Source organism: Leuresthes tenuis, unplaced genomic scaffold (assembly GCF_036924035.1).
Source record: "Leuresthes tenuis unplaced genomic scaffold, fLeuTen1.0.hap1 SCAF_9, whole genome shotgun sequence".
Classification (NCBI taxonomy): Eukaryota; Metazoa; Chordata; class Actinopteri; order Atheriniformes; family Atherinopsidae; genus Leuresthes; species Leuresthes tenuis.
In genome coordinates, this window is record NW_027325363.1 from 13,021,761 (window position 1) to 13,039,496 (window position 17,736).

At 42.0% G+C, this 17,736-nt stretch overlaps 2 protein-coding genes across 3 annotated transcripts in view; one reads left to right on the plus strand and one right to left on the minus strand.

Moving 5' to 3' along the window:
- The window catches only part of ttc9b (tetratricopeptide repeat domain 9B), a 29,996-nt gene extending 24,305 nt beyond the window's left edge, over positions 1-5,691 (plus strand). The window contains exon 3 of the mRNA XM_072392405.1: positions 1,342-5,691. Within this exon, the coding sequence (XP_072248506.1) occupies positions 1,342-1,436 (95 nt within the window). The 3' untranslated portion in view covers positions 1,437-5,691. The remainder of the gene's footprint in view (positions 1-1,341) is intronic.
- A 3,454-nt stretch (positions 5,692-9,145) lies between these two features.
- The window catches only part of map3k10 (mitogen-activated protein kinase kinase kinase 10), a 39,349-nt gene continuing 30,758 nt past the window's right edge, over positions 9,146-17,736 (minus strand). For both annotated transcript variants that reach the window (XM_072392407.1, XM_072392406.1), the window contains 8 exons: positions 17,222-17,397; positions 16,608-16,851; positions 15,714-15,836; positions 15,496-15,634; positions 14,558-14,670; positions 14,183-14,481; positions 12,263-12,797; positions 9,146-11,265 (listed from right to left, as the gene is read on the minus strand). In XM_072392407.1, coding sequence (XP_072248508.1) covers positions 10,880-11,265; positions 12,263-12,797; positions 14,183-14,481; positions 14,558-14,670; positions 15,496-15,634; positions 15,714-15,836; positions 16,608-16,851; positions 17,222-17,397 — 2,015 coding nt within the window. In that variant the 3' untranslated portion in view covers positions 9,146-10,879. The remainder of the gene's footprint in view (positions 11,266-12,262; positions 12,798-14,182; positions 14,482-14,557; positions 14,671-15,495; positions 15,635-15,713; positions 15,837-16,607; positions 16,852-17,221; positions 17,398-17,736) is intronic.

The following is a 17,736-nucleotide window of genomic DNA, read 5'->3' on the forward strand; positions in this document are numbered from 1 at the left end:
CTGAACCAACTTACAAAGGAAGCTTGGTCTGTGCTGAATGCTGCTCCTAATCATCTCCCCCGGAGATGATTAAGCAGAGAAGAATGTTATAAAAGCTGCTCAATGTGATGGAGAATGCTGCACACTCTCTATTTAACATAGTGATGAAAAGACAAAGTGTGTTCAGAGTCTCATTCAACAAAAAACGATACAGGAGGTCACCCCTGCCCAAAGAAATAACTCAGCACAACACTTGACTAATAGCAATAAAGGTTTTGACTTTCCATTTTGAAATTAATCAAGTATTAGTCAGTTTAAATGAACGGGCGGTACTTTACAGGAGTCCAATATGGATCATATTTCAGGGTATGAACAGATGACCTACATAGTGATTTTAGATGGTGGATTTCCTGCCAATTTCAACTCTTCAGGTTTTCATTGAAGCTTACTCATTGCTGAACAGTTTATTCATTTATGAGGATATTTTTGTAAAGATTATAAACAAACTTTTTTTGTCTCTGTTGTTTATGAAATTATAATTGAAACTTCGTTGTAGATTGCACTCAAATGTTTGGAGTGAGATGACAGAGTTTCTGTATTTCTACAACCTGCACCATGTTTGCTTTTGTGGGTGCATACAGCAGAGAAGCTTTGAACTGTTGAGAATTATGTCACCTGTGTTCAGCTTTGTGTGGAAGGTATAAACGAAGCAGGACACTAAAAGAACTGTTCTAAGAGGAAGTTCTTCAGCTCAGCAGGTAGAGTGATCATCCTTCAGTCAGAAGTTTGCTGGTTTGATCCTCATATTCACGAGTCCACATGTTAAAGTGCCCTTGGCAAGACATTAAACTCCACATTACCCCTCAATGTGTTCCTCACTTGAAGGCCACTTTGGACGAAAGTTTCAGTTAAATCAATGTGGCGTCATTTAATTCTAAGATGTGACATGTGCTAGAAATGTTGCAGTTAGTTACAGTGGAGAAGTAATGTACTGTACTGCTCACCGGCCTGATCACTTAGATAAATAAAAAGGAACAATCGTAACAACTGCAACCCTGGTTTTTAATATACATTTTAATAAGCATTATGTACACTGAACCGTAGATTACTTTCTGAAACCACTTTATGGAGTATTTTTGCCTCGTTTGTATGCCTATATTTCCCAAAATGCATGTATTCCTTTACCCTTAGATATTTTGGTGGTTTAAAGTGTAAAAAATATGTTCTAATAGTCAGAGGAAACTGAAACATGTCCGACATTTTCAGCCGTGAAACCTTGAGAGAAAGTGAAAGTGACCTGCATTAAGAGCATGAAGTCACCTCTCTGCCTCACAAGCATCACGTTTCCCCTCTCTGTCACAGACACCAACGTGCTGCGATACATCCAGCTTACAGAGATGAAGATGAGCAAGAGTGGGCAGCGGGATCGAGAGAGCGGCAAGGAGACCCAGGGCTAATACGTCACCCTTACAACCTCCTGACCCTTCCCACCTTCAACCCCATGATCACTCCTGTCTGACCCTCCCTCCCTCCTCCTCCTCTCCACCTCTGTTGACTCCTGACAGCAGCACAGACAGAAGAGACCCAGTCATCCACCTGGTGGTGCACAAACGGGACACATATCAAGCGCTGTCTGCTATGTCCTCTCCCTCTTTTCTCCCCGTTTCTCCCTCAGGTGCTGTGGCTCCTCTCCCTAGATGCAGTCAGCAGGCTAACATGAAGAAAATCAACAAAAAAGAAACAAAGAAGAAGCTGTATTATACTCATAGAAACTGTCATTGTGCTGGAGTGAAAAAGGAGCTTCAAGACATACATATGAACAACAAACATTTGCGTGATTTAGTAAATATTTTAAGAGCATAGGATGCTTTATGTTTTGGCACTCTTGCTGTCTCTTTTCTCTCTGCCTTCTTTCTCTCTGTCTTATATCAGACTCTCGAGGAGTATTTGGGGGTTGGGAAGCTCGACCACTCCGGCAGGAGGGCAGGGGAGTGTGTGCATGTGCAGTGACAGTTTGAAGCATAAACAAGGGATAGTGAGGGGCGTGTGTGAGAGACGCGTATCAAGACCACAGCCCAGTTTGATTGTACATCACTCGGGGCCCCTTTACCAAGATCATGGGACAGACCACAGTGAGAAACTTCCCATCACAGAGAGAAAAAGCCTGCCTCTTTGCTTAATCTGTCACTTCTCTGTCCTGGATGCCATGTATCTCAGTTTCTAGACTGTTTTTTTTTTCAATTTAAGGGCTAATTCAAGTGTTTGTAATCCTTCACTAGGGTTTTTAATTTGCTGTTATACTCAGCAGTAAGTTATCAATAATTTAAGATAAATCCATAGCAAGTATGAGCGCAGCAAAGAGACACAATTCCCATTTGGTTCTTGCTGTTATAACATTTGCTATTGGAGTTACAGGCACGTTTTGAATCTGTTGTCTGAAGCCCCTCTTTGGTTATGTGTTGTGTTAATGTTCTTGAGGATGTCGAGGCCCCTCCCTCCCACGGACGCCCTCATTTCACCCGTTAATGATGTCACAACGGAAAACAGCCACTGATGGGAGTTCCATCAACCACCGCTGGCTAGATGGAGATTCGCTCTTAGGTTTCACGGCGAGAAACACTTTGTTAACGGAGGGCCAACCTTTTACCGCTAATGCTGAAGCTTCCCAGACATCACAAAGACACCAAGGAAACTCTGGGCAGCGTTAGTGCAGGGAAAACAATCACACACGCACACAAACGCACATATGTGCCGACAGTCCAAACCACTACGTTGAAGCACTCAGCTTTAGTGTACGTCAACAAGGGTGAGCCATTTGAGATTTCTTCTGCTAATAGTTTGTAATATGTTGACAGATAAAACATCCACGACTGATAAAACTGAAGAGATTGTTCCCAACACACGGCTGTATGAACACGCATTGGATCATCAGCATTGGATACTACTGACGATGGTTTGTGCACATTCATTACCGTCTGTCAAACGCTGCCGCTGCTTCTCTTGTGACATGCCAAGCTGAATCATTGATATTGCAAATATTGCTTTTCTAATAGCTTTACCGCAGGCTTAAATCTGCCTGCCCTGTTCTGCAGAGGGTTGGACTGATCATTTGTGAAAGCATGACCTGAATTTCCCTCGTCTCTGATGCCATGAAACCCAGTTTCTTAATCCTCCTGCATGAAACGTGTGGCTCCAGAGAGTTAATTCATATGTATGGGATAGGGATTATATCTGCTTTGTTGCTTTTTCTCATGGCATGATGCCGCTGAAGTTTTTTCTCATGCCTCTATTTTAGCTTTTATGTCCTTTATAAACACAGAGGGTGGTGACGGGCCGTGATCACAGCAGCAGAAGAGGCATCACAAAAACTTTGATTAACTAGGGTCACCTCCTGCAATGCTCAGTGAGAATTCTACTGCTTAAGAAATCCAAACAGAGTCGGAGGAGGAAATCAAATAAGAAAAAGATACTGGGGAAGATTTTCCCTCCCAATTTATTTCATTGACCTGTTATGAGGTAGACGGGGACCTAAGTGTGTCAGTGGCACTCTGGAGAGACGGCACCACGGGTTGAGGGGATCTGCATGATACATAAAGGCTCCAGTGGAGTGAGAAGTAGGCCATCATCAGCCCCAGTAAAGCTACTGCAGCTCGACTGTGTTCGAGGAGATGTAAGAAAGTTTAGAGCAAATTTATCATCTGACACTACATCGCCAAAAGCGTGTTAATACATGAGTATACACCCCAAACTGACTGCTAATTATCTTCAGAGTGATCTGCTGCTATAGCTGGGAGTCCTGGGAGAGTTTTCTCATTCTTTGGTACATCAGGGTCAAGCCCAAACCACGAAAAAGCAGACCACAAAGGCCACGAGTGTTACGGAAGTAGACAAACACGTTTCTTCAGGCTGTAAAAGCAAACTGCAACACACACAACTAGCTTAGGAGGTTTTTTATTCGACCGGGAGACTTATGGAAACAGGCTTTTTAGAATAAAAACAGCTGAAATTAAATCAAAATGAAGCTTTTAGATGTTTAAACCTGTTTAGAATTGTAAATAAAACACAATGACCTGCAGATCAATTTAAGCTCTGTGCAGTAGTTCTGAAAGTGAAATGTTTGCTATCTTTGCTTCACAGAGGATTTCAGTCACTATACAGTCTAAAGCCTCCTTTGGGGCATTTCTCTGACTCTATAAACACTTTTTTTCTCTGGAATCTATCCGACTTTTCACCAGGCTTTCTTTTATAAGTGTATTACACACCTTTTCCAGTCTTTTGTTGCCCCCGTCCCAAACGTTTTTTAAACATTTGTTTTTCCACTATTCTAGTAAATTACAGGAGTAGAATGATTTATAAATCATTCAATTCTGTTTTTGTTTACATTCTTTACACGTGGTCATGTAGTGGCGATATTTGTCATTTCAGTAATAGAATTCTTGAAGATTAGCCTTTGTTGAAGATTAGATATTGTACAAAAGTTACAACTAATAGATCCTACAAACAGAGACTTTTCTCAAGAAACGTATGTCAAAAACTATGTAAAGCATTTAATTTGGTCACTGTCACATTGCTCTGGGGTCAGTTAGGTCAGTTAAGATATTAGATGCAGAGACCCTCTTCTCTCTTTATGTGCTTCTGCACTTTGTGGTCTCTTTTTCTGCATCTCCTAGTTTCTCAGTGGAGATAAATCAGCAGTGAGGAGCAGCACCTGCAAGCTCGTTCTACATGGCTGCTTGGGCTGAGTCTTATCACCCACGGGCCCCTCGAGGATAGGTCTCCACCCCTGTGGTTCCTCTCTCCATGGCACCAGTTTGCCATCATGTTTTTGTCTGGCTGTGCTTAGTCATTCTAGTTCATCGTGTACCACGACCGTCAAGAGATAATGAGCTGCACGTTAAACAGGTTTGTTTCCATCTGATGGGGTTTCTTGATTAACGACCAAGCTGACTCCAGTGGTTTCATTAAAGCATAACACGACAACATGCTGTTTGTGCAACTAGAGACGTGGACACCCGATCTCTTCGTCAGTGTAGCTTTGAAAACGGACAAAAAGCACAACAAAAAAGACAGAAAAGTACAGTAAAGCTACTGGCTGTGTTGTTTTTTTTTTTGTTGTTTTTTTTGCTCTTTTACTTTGATGTCATTTAAAGGTAAATGTTTGTCAAATGTCAAAGTAGTTTTTGTGAAGATATGATACAAATGTACAAAAAAATAACAAAAATGGAAAGTTCTATGGTCGTGAAAAGCTTTACTTTACTGAATAACTCTCAACAGAAAAGAAAAAAAGCAAGAGATAGAAAAGAGAATTTTACTCCAGCTCCTCCACGGGGCTGCTTTGTGACTGTGTCTGTATTTGTTGGTATTTCTGTTGATATCCCTCTTGTCGAGGGATCTAGAAGTGGCTCAGAGTGTGTGTAAAGCCATTTGACGCCCCTTCCAAATGAAGATACACAGCAAACACAGCAGTTGATGAGAAGAGGTTGGCTGCACGCCTCCGTCCTGTTTGTTTCTGTGCTGACACGAAGGACGTGAAGCTGGGGACGTCAAGGATTAGACTGTGTTTTTGTTCTGGCATCGCTCTCAAGAGGCCTTCTTCAACATTCAACAGCCAAACATCCAACTGGCCTCCATTTCTGGTTTTACTGAACTGCTAGTCCGGGAATGCACTATTGATTGGTAAATGAAGATGATAAATAAAGTTTGAAACAAAGAGGAATGTTGTTACCGTGGTGTTTGAGTTACAGCGTCATTTAAGACTTTGAAGTGAGCTTAGCATCTTTGAAATCAGTCCAGTTGCTATTTGAGTAGTTAAACAATCTTTGCTGCGTTAATGAAGACGTCTTTTTAACCGTGCGTCCCACAGAGTTGCAGTGGTGCAGTGCTAAATCTGCCAAGAAGCTGTAAGATCCCTTTTGTACCTGACCCGGAGCTTTCAGCCACTTTAGCTGCAGACATTCAAGGAACAAGTGCATGTTCATAATTTTCTCTCCATGACAACAGGCAGCTGAAATGGTTGAGCAGCCACCACTTGTACAGCTGACCCAGGTCTGAGTGTCATCTTTCCCTCTCTGTCCACCTATTTTCCTGTTAAGCTACGTCCAAAACAGAGGCCAAAAATACCTTTGAAAACATTTCTCTGCATATTTTAGGGTCAAATCAATCTCTTTTCTATGTCCGTATAGAAGCTGTTCCAGAGCTCTCAATCCTATCACATCATCTTCTTCATCACATTTAATTTACACAGTGTCACAGAACTTAATATCTTCAAAATGTTCCAAGTTTGGCTTTAATGTTCAGATGATGACGATAGAAATATATGACTTCAATGTAAGACTTATTTCTGGAATAAAATTGAAAAGATAAAGTTAAGTTAAAAACAGAGAAAGGACACAGTTAACTGTTATATAAAGTCAACTGTCAGCAACAAAGAGAACAAAATACTTCAGATGTGGACTTGGCTTCAGTGTCAGCATTTTTTTTTACCAGGTGAGGGTTCATTTAGATGGATAATAAGGATCAATAAGAATTTGGTAACATTTGGTGGGCTTTTAGGCCATTGTCCATTAGATTAGATCACATTATACTCACAGTCTTCATAAAGCAGGCTAATCAACTTTCTGACTGTTATGAGACATGTGCTGAAGCAGTTTAGCAGGAACTTTTTCTTACACTTTTCAAACTTAACAGGCCCCACAGAGCTAAGACAACGTTGTAAAAGTGGTAAATCAGTTCTTGTGACTCTGACATTCAATAAAACTGTGAAATATCCCTTTAATAAGCTCACTCAAAGGATAAGACTGCTTATTCTTTCCTTTAACACATTTAAGTCATACATTTTTCAGGTCTTGTGTGCTTAAACTACTCAAAATCCTCTCACTTAGCTCAAATTTGTCCATTAAGATGTAAGGATCATAATAAAAACTCATTAGTGGTTTAATTGTCTGATAAAGATTCAGCAAGAGATGAAGAGAAACCTTCTGTCGATCTGAGGACACACCAACTGGCGGGCAGTCTGGTTCGCTGTTCACTTCAAAAGTGAACAGAAACACATACGCGTTTGAACATCTTTGTCTGTTTCCACCTCTCTTTCCTGCGTTTTCATCCTCTCTGAACAGTAAAGTCTCCATCCTGTTTTAGTGGTAAAATATGTTGTCAAGGCAGCTCCCTAAATCAAATGGAGGGGGGGCAACTATGAGAAAATGCAGAATTTCTGGTCTGAGCTGCTGAAGGATAAGGACAGAGGGAAACGACAATAGGGAGGAAAAAAGACAAAGACAGCACTGCCTTTCCTCATAGAAAACACTTGTGTGTTGTGTGAACAGGCCTCGAAGTGCCCATCCTGCTGAATCCTTTCTGTTTATCACCTCTCCTTCTCACACTCACTCCATTTTCAATCATTTTTCCCTTGTTTTTTGTATGTGTGTTTTTGCTTTTAATAGCATCACCATGGAAGTGAAGAGGGGTTGCTAGGTAACTGGCTGGCATCTGAGACAGTGTTTGATCGGCGGTAACACTGACAGACACAGCAGTGAAGTGTGTGAGGATTTGTGTGCCTGTAACATCTGTACACACTGTACCTGTGTGCATGTGTCTTTACATTCAGCGGCTGGCATATGTTCGGTAAAATGTCTCAATTTCTTTACCATTTAAAAGATTTGTTTGTCCTCTAACACCTCAGATTAAACCCTGAAGCGTGTGCTGAATGTATGAGAGCACCTCCAACAGTGTTTTTGGCAGCTGCAGTGTCAGGGAGCGACTACGGGAATGCATGACGGGGAGAAAAACAGCAGATATGACATCATAGGCCACAGTGGTGACACCTAGAGGATTTTATATGTTACTGCATGCGCCTTTGTCTGCTGGTCTGAAGCTGTGTTTGCAGTGGTGAAAGAAAAACATTCAGGTGCTTTACTGACATAAAAAGAAAAGATGAAGAAGTGAAAAAATATCCCATCACAAGCAAAAAAGTCACGATAGAAAAATCTAATCCAAGTTTTAGCGGCAAAGTGTAGTTTAATGACTAAAGCTAAAGTTCTGGTTGGTTTTGTGACTCCTAATTGTAGAAAATAGGACAGTGGACTCATTTTGAAGCCTCAAAGTGTGAGAATTATGTATCGTTTTACATGTCGGAGAAATCTAAGGGGCTGTGAGATGATTACTGGGAGGGGAAGTTAAAGAAAGGCTGTAAAACGAAAATGTGTTTTATTTTTTGTGGTACATCTCAAAAGTTTTTGTGAATATTCTGGATGACTTCAACACGAACATCTTAGACATGACCCAGACTACACAGCGTTGTTTGAGAGATATCTGACTCCAAAACATTTGGAAGTGATTGGCTGACTCTAGAACACTGTGTGCAAAAGGTCTATAAAGAGTGTGCGTTTTCCCCATTAAGAGAGGAGGAAGGATAAGGTGACTCTTGACAAGCACCTCAAACTGTACCTGAATACAAAGTTACTTAACAACTGTCCAAACCTAAGCACCACTTAAACTTAACAGCTGTATGGTCTCCATCAGCTCCTTGTGCTCAACTGGTGTGATGAAGAGGGAATTTTGGCTTTTGCTTCGTGAACTCCACGTTTCAAAAGAGAACATGGAACTTTTCACACAGCAGCTTTTATTTCACAGCTGTGGATTCAGAGCACAGTATCTGTGAATTTGACTCACTGATAAAGATTCAACAAGTTCTTTCCAGACAAAAAGAGAAGTGTGTACTAAGGTCTCCTTGCCAACATTTCTTCTTCAGATAAAGGCTAAACCTGTAAACAGAAAAGTGTTGGATTATTATTCCAACCTTTTCTCACTGAAAAACTTTTACTGTTTATTGACTATTACATGTTTTTGTTCTATGAGTCCTGGGGAAATTAATTACATCTTTGTATTTTTCAAAGGTTGCTATATCCATTCTGTTTTTTCAGGTAGTTGTCTCATTTCACTTTAGCTTTTCTGTCTTGTGTGTGTTCATTTAGTAAAGTCTTTATCCAGAGGTGTTCCATCATTTCTTTTTTGTTGTTGACCAATATAGCCTTAATGTTACTAATAATAGTAATACAGTGTTTTTCATTACCCTGAGCAGTACTTTTTGTATTTCTTCCAGCACTGCCCAGATCTCGTTAAACCTCATGACAAAGACAAAACCAGTTGTAATGACATTGAAGCGTCTTTCTTTTCCTTGTTTTTTATTCGCCTCTCATTCATCACATTTCACGCTGTTTTCAGTGAACCCAGACATGTCACAGGCTGAAACTGAAGACAACATGGATGTTCCAGTACGCAGTTTCCCAGGTTTTCCTTGGTTTTTCCTCTTATATTAACAAATATATACAGATATCCCAGGAAGAGCATTGAAATAATAATTATTCCTTTCCCACAATAACAATAAATTCAATAAATAATCAGTGTTCTTAACTGCACAAGGAGAATGAGTTTGGGCTCACTCTTCAACCAATGGGATTGTCATGATCCCATACTGATAATAACACACACACACACACACACATATGTTCAAATCCACTTTCACACACACGCGCGCACCTAAGGAAATCTGCACAGTCAAGCAAATATCATCTGCAGCCAATAAACTGTCCACAGCTGGAGAAGAAAGTTGATTTGTCCACAGAGTGACCAACTACTTGCGCAACGTTGCTCCTAAATCGCCACTGATGTTGAAGACAGCAGGTCGGAGAAGATGAAGTTTGAAAATGTGTGAATATGAGGTTAATGTTGAGATCAGGTAGTCTGTTTCCTATTCTGCATCCCTTTCAGTGGAACGAGTGCGATTCGTGCAACGTGCTACTGACTGCCAGAGGAATGTTTTCATTTAAAAAAGACAAACGGATGAGAGCGTGGAGCGTGTGTCGTAGCTTTGAATGAAATGCTGCTGCGTGTGGCGTACTGTACAGCAAACCATCTTCACGTAAAATAACATGCACCGAATGAGCACGAGCACGCACAAATGGACCCAATTTGTTCCTCTACACATGTACAGTAATATACAATATGCACAGTCACACCAAGAGAAACACACCTGGGCTGGCAAACCAACTAAAAAAAAGAAAGTTTTGATAACAGGTTGCAAGCACTGAGAAAATAAACTCTGTTTCCTCTTGTACAAGGCTAAAGATGTGACCAGTATGCCAGTGCTGAGAGAGAAAGGCTTTCCCTGTCTCAGCTTTGGAGGGAAGAGGACGATGATCGCCATGCAGTGAGGTGACATCAAGTGGGGGTGTAGGCAGAGCAGATGGAGGAGAGCTTATGGAAGATGTTTGTGCACCGACAGGGCAAACAGTGTGCAAAATCTGAACAATGACACTCATCGTGGAGACACTCCAAAAACAACAAATGTGAAACTGTGATTTTTTTTTTCTGATCTTTTAAGTTGGAGACAGGAAAGAAGATGCAAGCAGAAAAGTGCAAAGCTACACAAACAGGCAAAAAGCACAAAGCAGATGGATTCAAATGACCAGTTAGCAAAGTCAAAAAGTGGCTTTTTAAGTTCTTGAATGGCTTTCGAAGGAAATGTCACCTGGTCAAAGCAGCAGGTGGAGATGGCCTCCAAGGAGAGAAGGAAGGGTAAAGTTAGGTAAGGTCAGTAGAAGAGCACACTACAAGGCTTTTAAAGGCCTCTTGGACCCTCAGTGTCGTGCAGGACACAGCACTGCTGGGGAATGCTGTGAGGGTTTCACACCTTCTGAGGACAGATGAGGAGAAGCGGCTTTCACTAAGTGCCTAAAACATGACAAGAAGTGGGATGTTTTTGCAATTGTCATTCGGTGCACTTTGCTCGGCTCAGACATCAGTAGGAGTTCCTTATTCAGCCCAGAACCTAATGTCCTGGAGCAGGTCTGAATGCAAAAAGCAAAAAAAGTTGGCTTGAAAGTGTTTTTTTTGCTAATTTTCACTACGAGTATTGTTGTTCGCACAGGGTGGCAGGCTGTTGTCCACACAGAGGAACTGTGGGGTCCAGATTCTGGCCCTCCATGTCCATGTCCATCAGGTTCGGCCGTGCTGCGCTAGCGCTGCTGTCCCCCGAACCGAGAGGGCTGTCGCAGCTGCTGCCAGGGGAAGAGCTCAGGGTCCGGGACAGAGAGCCCAGCTTCCAGGGGTCGGCTCTTATCCGCACCGGTGTGGGCCGCGGCCGGGGTGCAAACTCCAGAGTCTTGGGTCTCTCCGGAGGGCTGATGAGAGGATCCGGGATGGGGGGAGCAGGAGCTTTGCGCCGTTGGGGGACTGGGAAGATGATGGAGGGATCAGGAAGTCGAGGGATGTCCAGGCTGTCTGGTGTACCTGAGTAATAAAACAGCCACCATTAAAGCAAACATCACAAACATGTGTCTCTGATGTGTGTTTGATGCTTTTGTTTGTCAGTACTTTGAGAACTTGTATTCGGGGTGTGATTGAGCTCCTATTTAGTCATTTTGTCTTGCTTTGTCAAACATGGGTGAAAAAAAACAGACACTATGATGGTAAAATGCAGAGAAGATGTGTTGCTATAATCAGCAGCTGATACCTCACTTGAGCATTCATATTTAGTAATATTTTAAACGTAAAACAAGTCCTAAAACAACAAGTTCTGGAGGAGCTAATCAGAATGTAGTTACCCTCAAGGAGACTCAACAACTGCTTTATCTGAAAGCACCATATAAAATGTCATAAATATCTAATAATGATCATATTTGGGTTTTAAACCGCAGGGCAGTTAACTTAAAAAAAATTGCAAAACTTGCTACTAAGTCATTTAGTAAAGGCTTGTGGCGGTTGAGGCAGGAAGTCATTTCATAGTCACCTTATCTAAAAAACATCTGGTTACGAGCTCCTTAGAAAGACACTTCCTGCAGCTTTTGTTCCTGCTTTTAGAAACTGAACTCCTCCTGTACAAACATCTCTGCACATGTAAAAACTGAATGTTTCTTTTGTCATGTGTTCATTTCATCAAATATTGATCTAAGGCTTTGGTTGAGGAGTTAAAAGCTGGACAGTTTGTGTTCAGCCTGTGTAGATTTCTTTTTTAATGTGTGACTGATAAACTCAGCTCTCATGTGGCATGCTTACTCATTAGATGTGTTATCGCTCCTGGCTTGACTCTGTAAAATAGAATTTTGTCCACAGATTTACCCCAAACAAATACTTACTGGATCATCATTTTGTTCAGGTACAAATCTTCAGGTTTTCTCTGTCGCACTGAAAAATCTTGGCTTTAGATTCTTATTATTATTAGTAAATGGGCCAAGAAAAAAATATTTGGTTTAAATAGAAGAACTTTGTGAATAAATTGTCTCTATACCTTTGCCTGTTGTGATGTGGGGTACTCCTGGAGGAGGAGGCATGGGCATGCTCCCATCTGACGGCGTCCTGCGGTGTCCCAGCGTTTGGGCTCTGGGTCGTATCGCGCCGTCTGAAGGGGTGCGTCTGTGTCCTCTGTTCAGAGCCATGGCCGCAGACACATGGGTGGGTGTGAGCGACTGGTTGGGCTCCTTTTTGAAGCTCTCAGCCCGAAGGTCCAACAGCGGGTTGAGGGCAGGAGCTGGTGACACCGCCGGCATTTTAACCCCGGCCATCGGGGTCAGGGTGTACTCATCTGGGTCAGAGGGGAGGAGGGACTTGGTGGAGTTGCAATCAGACAGAGAGGACAAAGAGAGGAGTGTTACGGAGGGAGATGGGTCCATACAGGGCAGCGCAGAGTCGTGATGTCTGGAGAGGGTCAGGGAGAGGTTTCTGCTGGGAGGAGAGGTGCTGCGACGGAAACGGCCCGTCCGCTGGAAGAGACCCTCCTTTTTCTTACGCTGCTCCTCCCTGACCTCCTGCTCATCCTGAAGCACCTGAGAGCAACGAAAGGTCACATCAACATGCTTAGTATTAGTCTGAAAAAATATCACCAGGCTAGTTAAGAAGCAAAATAAGCACAACAAGACTGTTCAGGTGTACTCTGACCCGTTGTCTTAATTTTCTGATGTGAATTTCAATTGATAATCCTGTAAGATATCTACTTTTCTCTCCTTTGATTCACTACTTTTATGGCTTAATTGGCTTCAGGTGCTCTTAAAAATCAAGGCGCTGTAGGACCCCACAGCAGACCTGATCCATGCAGACACAAGAGCATTGTCATGTACATATTCTGCCAATAACTAGCAGCTTGATTATGCTGTTTCATTTGACTCTGTACTCAGCTAAAAGTCATCCCCTGTAGCTGAGTACACCGGCTAAAAAGGATGACTTATTCTGTATCAGCACATTAGCTGCAGGAGAAAGCTGACTGTGTGAAATATTGGAGGTCAACATTGAAGTAGATTATGGATGAAAGAAAGAAGACTTTGTATTTCCCCCCAGTTCGAAAGTTTGTTATCCTATAAGAGAAATTTTGTTCTCAGACATGGTAATACTATAAAATGTGTGATTATCATAAAATTTCACATCCTGGCAACAGAGTTGGTTGTAAAAATAAAACGCTACCACTCCTCGTTAAACCTGGAGAGCAAACAAGAACAGCAGAGGTACCAAAAATAACATCTTCTCTTTTTCAACATGAATTTGATTTATTCGCCATTGCAAAGCAAAAACATTAAGACATGCTTGGTTATTTGGTTGCAGATAAACATAATGTACCTACAGTATGGAAAAGATTCAAATATCTAGTTTATAATTAAGTACTTTCGGCAGCAATGGCAGCCTCAGGTCTTCTTGGTAATGATCCTACAAGCTTGGCACACTTTTCTTTGGAAGCCTCTCTCATTTTTCTTGACAGAACGAGTCAAGCTCAGGCAGGTTGGATAGGAAGCCTTGGTGCACAGCCAGGTCCAGACTTTTGCTGAGACTTTGTATAGTTTTCTACAATCCATCCAGGTTTTATGTGCTTTTCTGTGCTCTCTTGTTTAAATGTGAACATTTGCGTTAACTTGAGATCCTGAGCCCTCTGGAAGGAGACTTTCATTCAGAGTTGCTTACATGGATTGCTCATATTTTTCTGCATCCATCTTAAAATACAGCCGAAATTTTATTGAATCCTTCTGCAAATTTGTGCTTTGACGCAATCCTGTCTCGCAGGTCTACAAACTGAGTTTAACTGATTGTAAGATGAGTGTCAGCATTAAAAAAACATGTGGAAACCTTTATGTCTGAAAAATCTAGGTCTGCACAATCCAACTCAACAGCTCAGCCATGATTTGTAGCTTGTTTTGGTTTTATCATCCTGCTGCTGCTTTCCTACCTGCAGTTTTCCCAGTTGCAGCAGGTCCTGTCCCAGACCCACAGAGGCCAGTAGAGAGGCACAACCCAACAGCAGCATATCGCTCTTCTTCCTTTGACTGCAACGACGAATCGAGTCCTGGCAACTCACACCGGTCCCCGGGCCTCCAGGGGCCGGACAGGAGCTCATACTACCAACCGAAAGCATGGTGTTGGGCCCAAGGCTGCTCCACAAGGACCCAGAGTCCTCCATGGCCCCGTTACTGCTGGTCTCTGAGGGCTGCAAAGACCCTGGTGATTCCTCAAACTCGCAGCATTCCTCTGTTAAGCAGAAAAAAGATTAGGTTGTGGCTAAATTAATGATGAACAGATTGCAACGGAAAAGAAAAAGACTCACCCATCTCATTCAGGCTGGAGAAGCCAGCTGTCATGGGTGCGTGTTTGGGGGACTTGCCCAGATTTGGTGCGCTTGAAGAATAAACTTTGCAACCTTCACCAAGTGATTTCAGCCTGAAATTTGAGAAACGATGCATAAAATCAAGTTGTCAGTAAAACTAAGTATCAAAGCAAAAATCGTTATTGAAGCTGTTTGAGGAATCTGAACTTTCCAACAGAAAGGGATTCAATTCTGCAACACAGTTACGTGTTCTGCTTGGCTGCTCCACCAACTTTAATCAGATATTTATCTAAGATTTTGTTTCTTTGGATTAAGACAAATAATCTGGCAGTACATCTGGCAGTTGTGATAACGGCGGGCAGGAACTAAATGCCTCATAAATGTACTTCCGTGATTAAACGGTTTCATGTCTCCTTAAACACCATGTTGTTCTGCAATGTTTTGTGCTCAAAAAACTAGGTCAGCTGACTGTCTGGATACGTTTTATACTGAGGTTTTTCCATCAATATTTTGTTTTTCTACCCGATGCCACTGGCCTATTCCAAGAAGACAATAACAGGATTCATCGGGCTCAAATTGGGAAAAAATGGTTCAGGGAGCGTAAAACATCACTTTCACGCATGGACTGAGCACCACAGAGTCCAGACCTCAGCCCCATTGGAAAAGATTTTACACAGCAGCCCGAGTTTCCCATCATCAATACAAGAGATGAAAAATACTTAAACTCTGAATGGAGATGAATGTTGTGACATTGCATAAGCTTTTAGAAAAGATGCCACCGTTGAAACATGTCGTAATCAAAGCTTTAATCCCAGAAAGCATTAGAAAACTTCTTCTTTTTTTGGGACAGGCAGCAGGATTTATTATGAAAAGTTTACCAGGAATTACTTCTGAGACATTTCTCAACATGTATCAGCTTAAGAAAACAATGTACGCACTTTTCCTCTCCACCGACCCGCTCCCTCTGGTGGGTGGAGCTCGGGCCCCAGGTGCGTCCTTTCTTCTTGTTGGTGGTCAGATCTTCCTTCTTACACACAGCACTGCGGCCCCACGTCTTGCTGCCATCGCTCGGCGTCACTGAGAGACAGTCCAAACATTCAGAAAACTGCATCTCGTCTGTATATCCTTACTTGACTCTCATAGTGTTTGCACTCACATCTAATAGCTCGCAAGCGGGGTATGACCCCCGGGCTGGCAGGTGGGGTGGTGCTCTCGCTCCCCTGGTTCTTCCTCTTGTCCACACTGGGAGATGCCTGCACTGTGATCTTATGCTCGAATCCTACAAAGAGAGAAATGCGTCAATGTTTACTTATTGTTCATTAAACTTTAGATGATATATATTTTTCCAATTACAACACAGAATTAATGTTTACTTTGTATTTATCAGGCAAAACTATCAAACATTTGACAGCTTTACAACAAGCAACAGCCCTTTGAAAAGTACAAGGTGTAACTTTTTCCTCACTGAAAGAGAAGACTTGGCTTTAAGCAGTAAGAGTAAGAAAGTGGTTATATTCTATAAGGAGCTTTACAAATACTACATTTCCAGCATGGAAAATAGAGGTAAGGCCGAATAGTCAGAAAAATGACCTCTGTCATCTTTTCCTAAGCTCTTTTTCTTGACTTCTTTAAAAAATAAATGTCTTGAGGTTGAGGATCAGCTTGAGTGTCATATTACCGTAACAAGTTATCATACCAAAAATATAATTTAATTATCAAGAATATTACGTAACAAGGAAAACAAAAAGGCCCAGATGTGAAAATTACTGCTGTAACAGGCTTAGACTCACACTCCTGTCGTCATATTTATCCACACAAATCCCAGTTAGTACGACTGGATGAATATAATTGGATGTTCATTTAAATGTTGCAGTAATAAGGAATTTTGAGACAAAATTATCTAGTTTCTTTCATAAAAATTGGTCCAGTGTTCTTTATGCTGAAGGAGATACTAAAGGAAGCACTGGAGCTCCCCTCCCTTCCTTCAACCGGCCCCCAGAAACTCAGTCAGCTTCCTCAGATTAAAACTGCAGTTCTTGCTTCCACCCACCAGAGGGCAGACTGATGCAGTTGCTGTCTTTGCCCAGCTTCAGTCGGCTCTTCTTAAAGTGGCCCTTTCTCTTCTTGACGCTGGGCTTCTCCTGGTACATCTGATGGATGATGATGTTCAGTTCTCGCTCAACAATGTCGAACTCCCTCTCCGCCAGCTCCTGCTCCCTCCTCTTCAGCTGCTCCTCCTGCTCTCTCTGCTCCTCTGCTGCCCGAGCCAGCGCCTCCTCCCAGGACCTCAGCTCCTGCAGACAAGAGACGAGGAGGAGGAGATGTTATTTGCAAGCTGCGCTTCTTTTAACACCTCTTTCTGCATTACGCTAGTTGATAAGGTGTTTCTAATTTGCAGAAACAAGGGTGAGATTCTTCCCACTTCACAATGTGAAGAGTGACTTCTCCTCCAAATACACCAGTTCTTATCAAAAACAGGAAAAGAGGAATGACGTGCACCTGTTCACTTAAATTTACAGGCAGTTCTCTTAATTCTCTGTAATATATACAAACTACAAAATCCTTTTTAAAACCAAAACTTCTGTCACATTTCTTTATTAAGTGTCTTTCCAGCAAAAAGTGGTCTGAAATGAGACCTGACTCGCACCCTTTCAGACTTCTCACCTTCTCTTTGGCCCTGAGCTCATCAAACATCTGCTGGATCTCCACTCTCCAGTCTTCTTGTAAGGAGTGAAAGGACTCCAGAGGCATCTGAAACATTGCTGACTGCTCGATGGCCAGCAGTCGCCGCAGGATGTTGGTGAACGAGGGCCTGCTGTGGGGGTTGGGGCTCCAACACTCTGAGGAACAGGAGACAAGAGAGAGGATGTAAAAGAAGTAATTAGTGACATATAGTGTGTATATTACTGCCTTAATCAGAGACTTAGAAACTATCATGTCAGATAACAAGTCCTTTCTGTTTCACATTTTTTGCAGGAGCTTGTTGTTTTGTTTTCAGTGGAATAAACAGATATAATTTCACCTCCCACTGGAACACAATCCAGATCTGTGCATGCACTGTAAAAATCAATCTTTCCACACAGATTTTGCAAATTTGTGTGTATCTATAACAAAAAAACAAACCTTTTTCGCAGTTTTAGATTTTAAGTGTAAACTTAAAGAGGAATTTTGCACATACA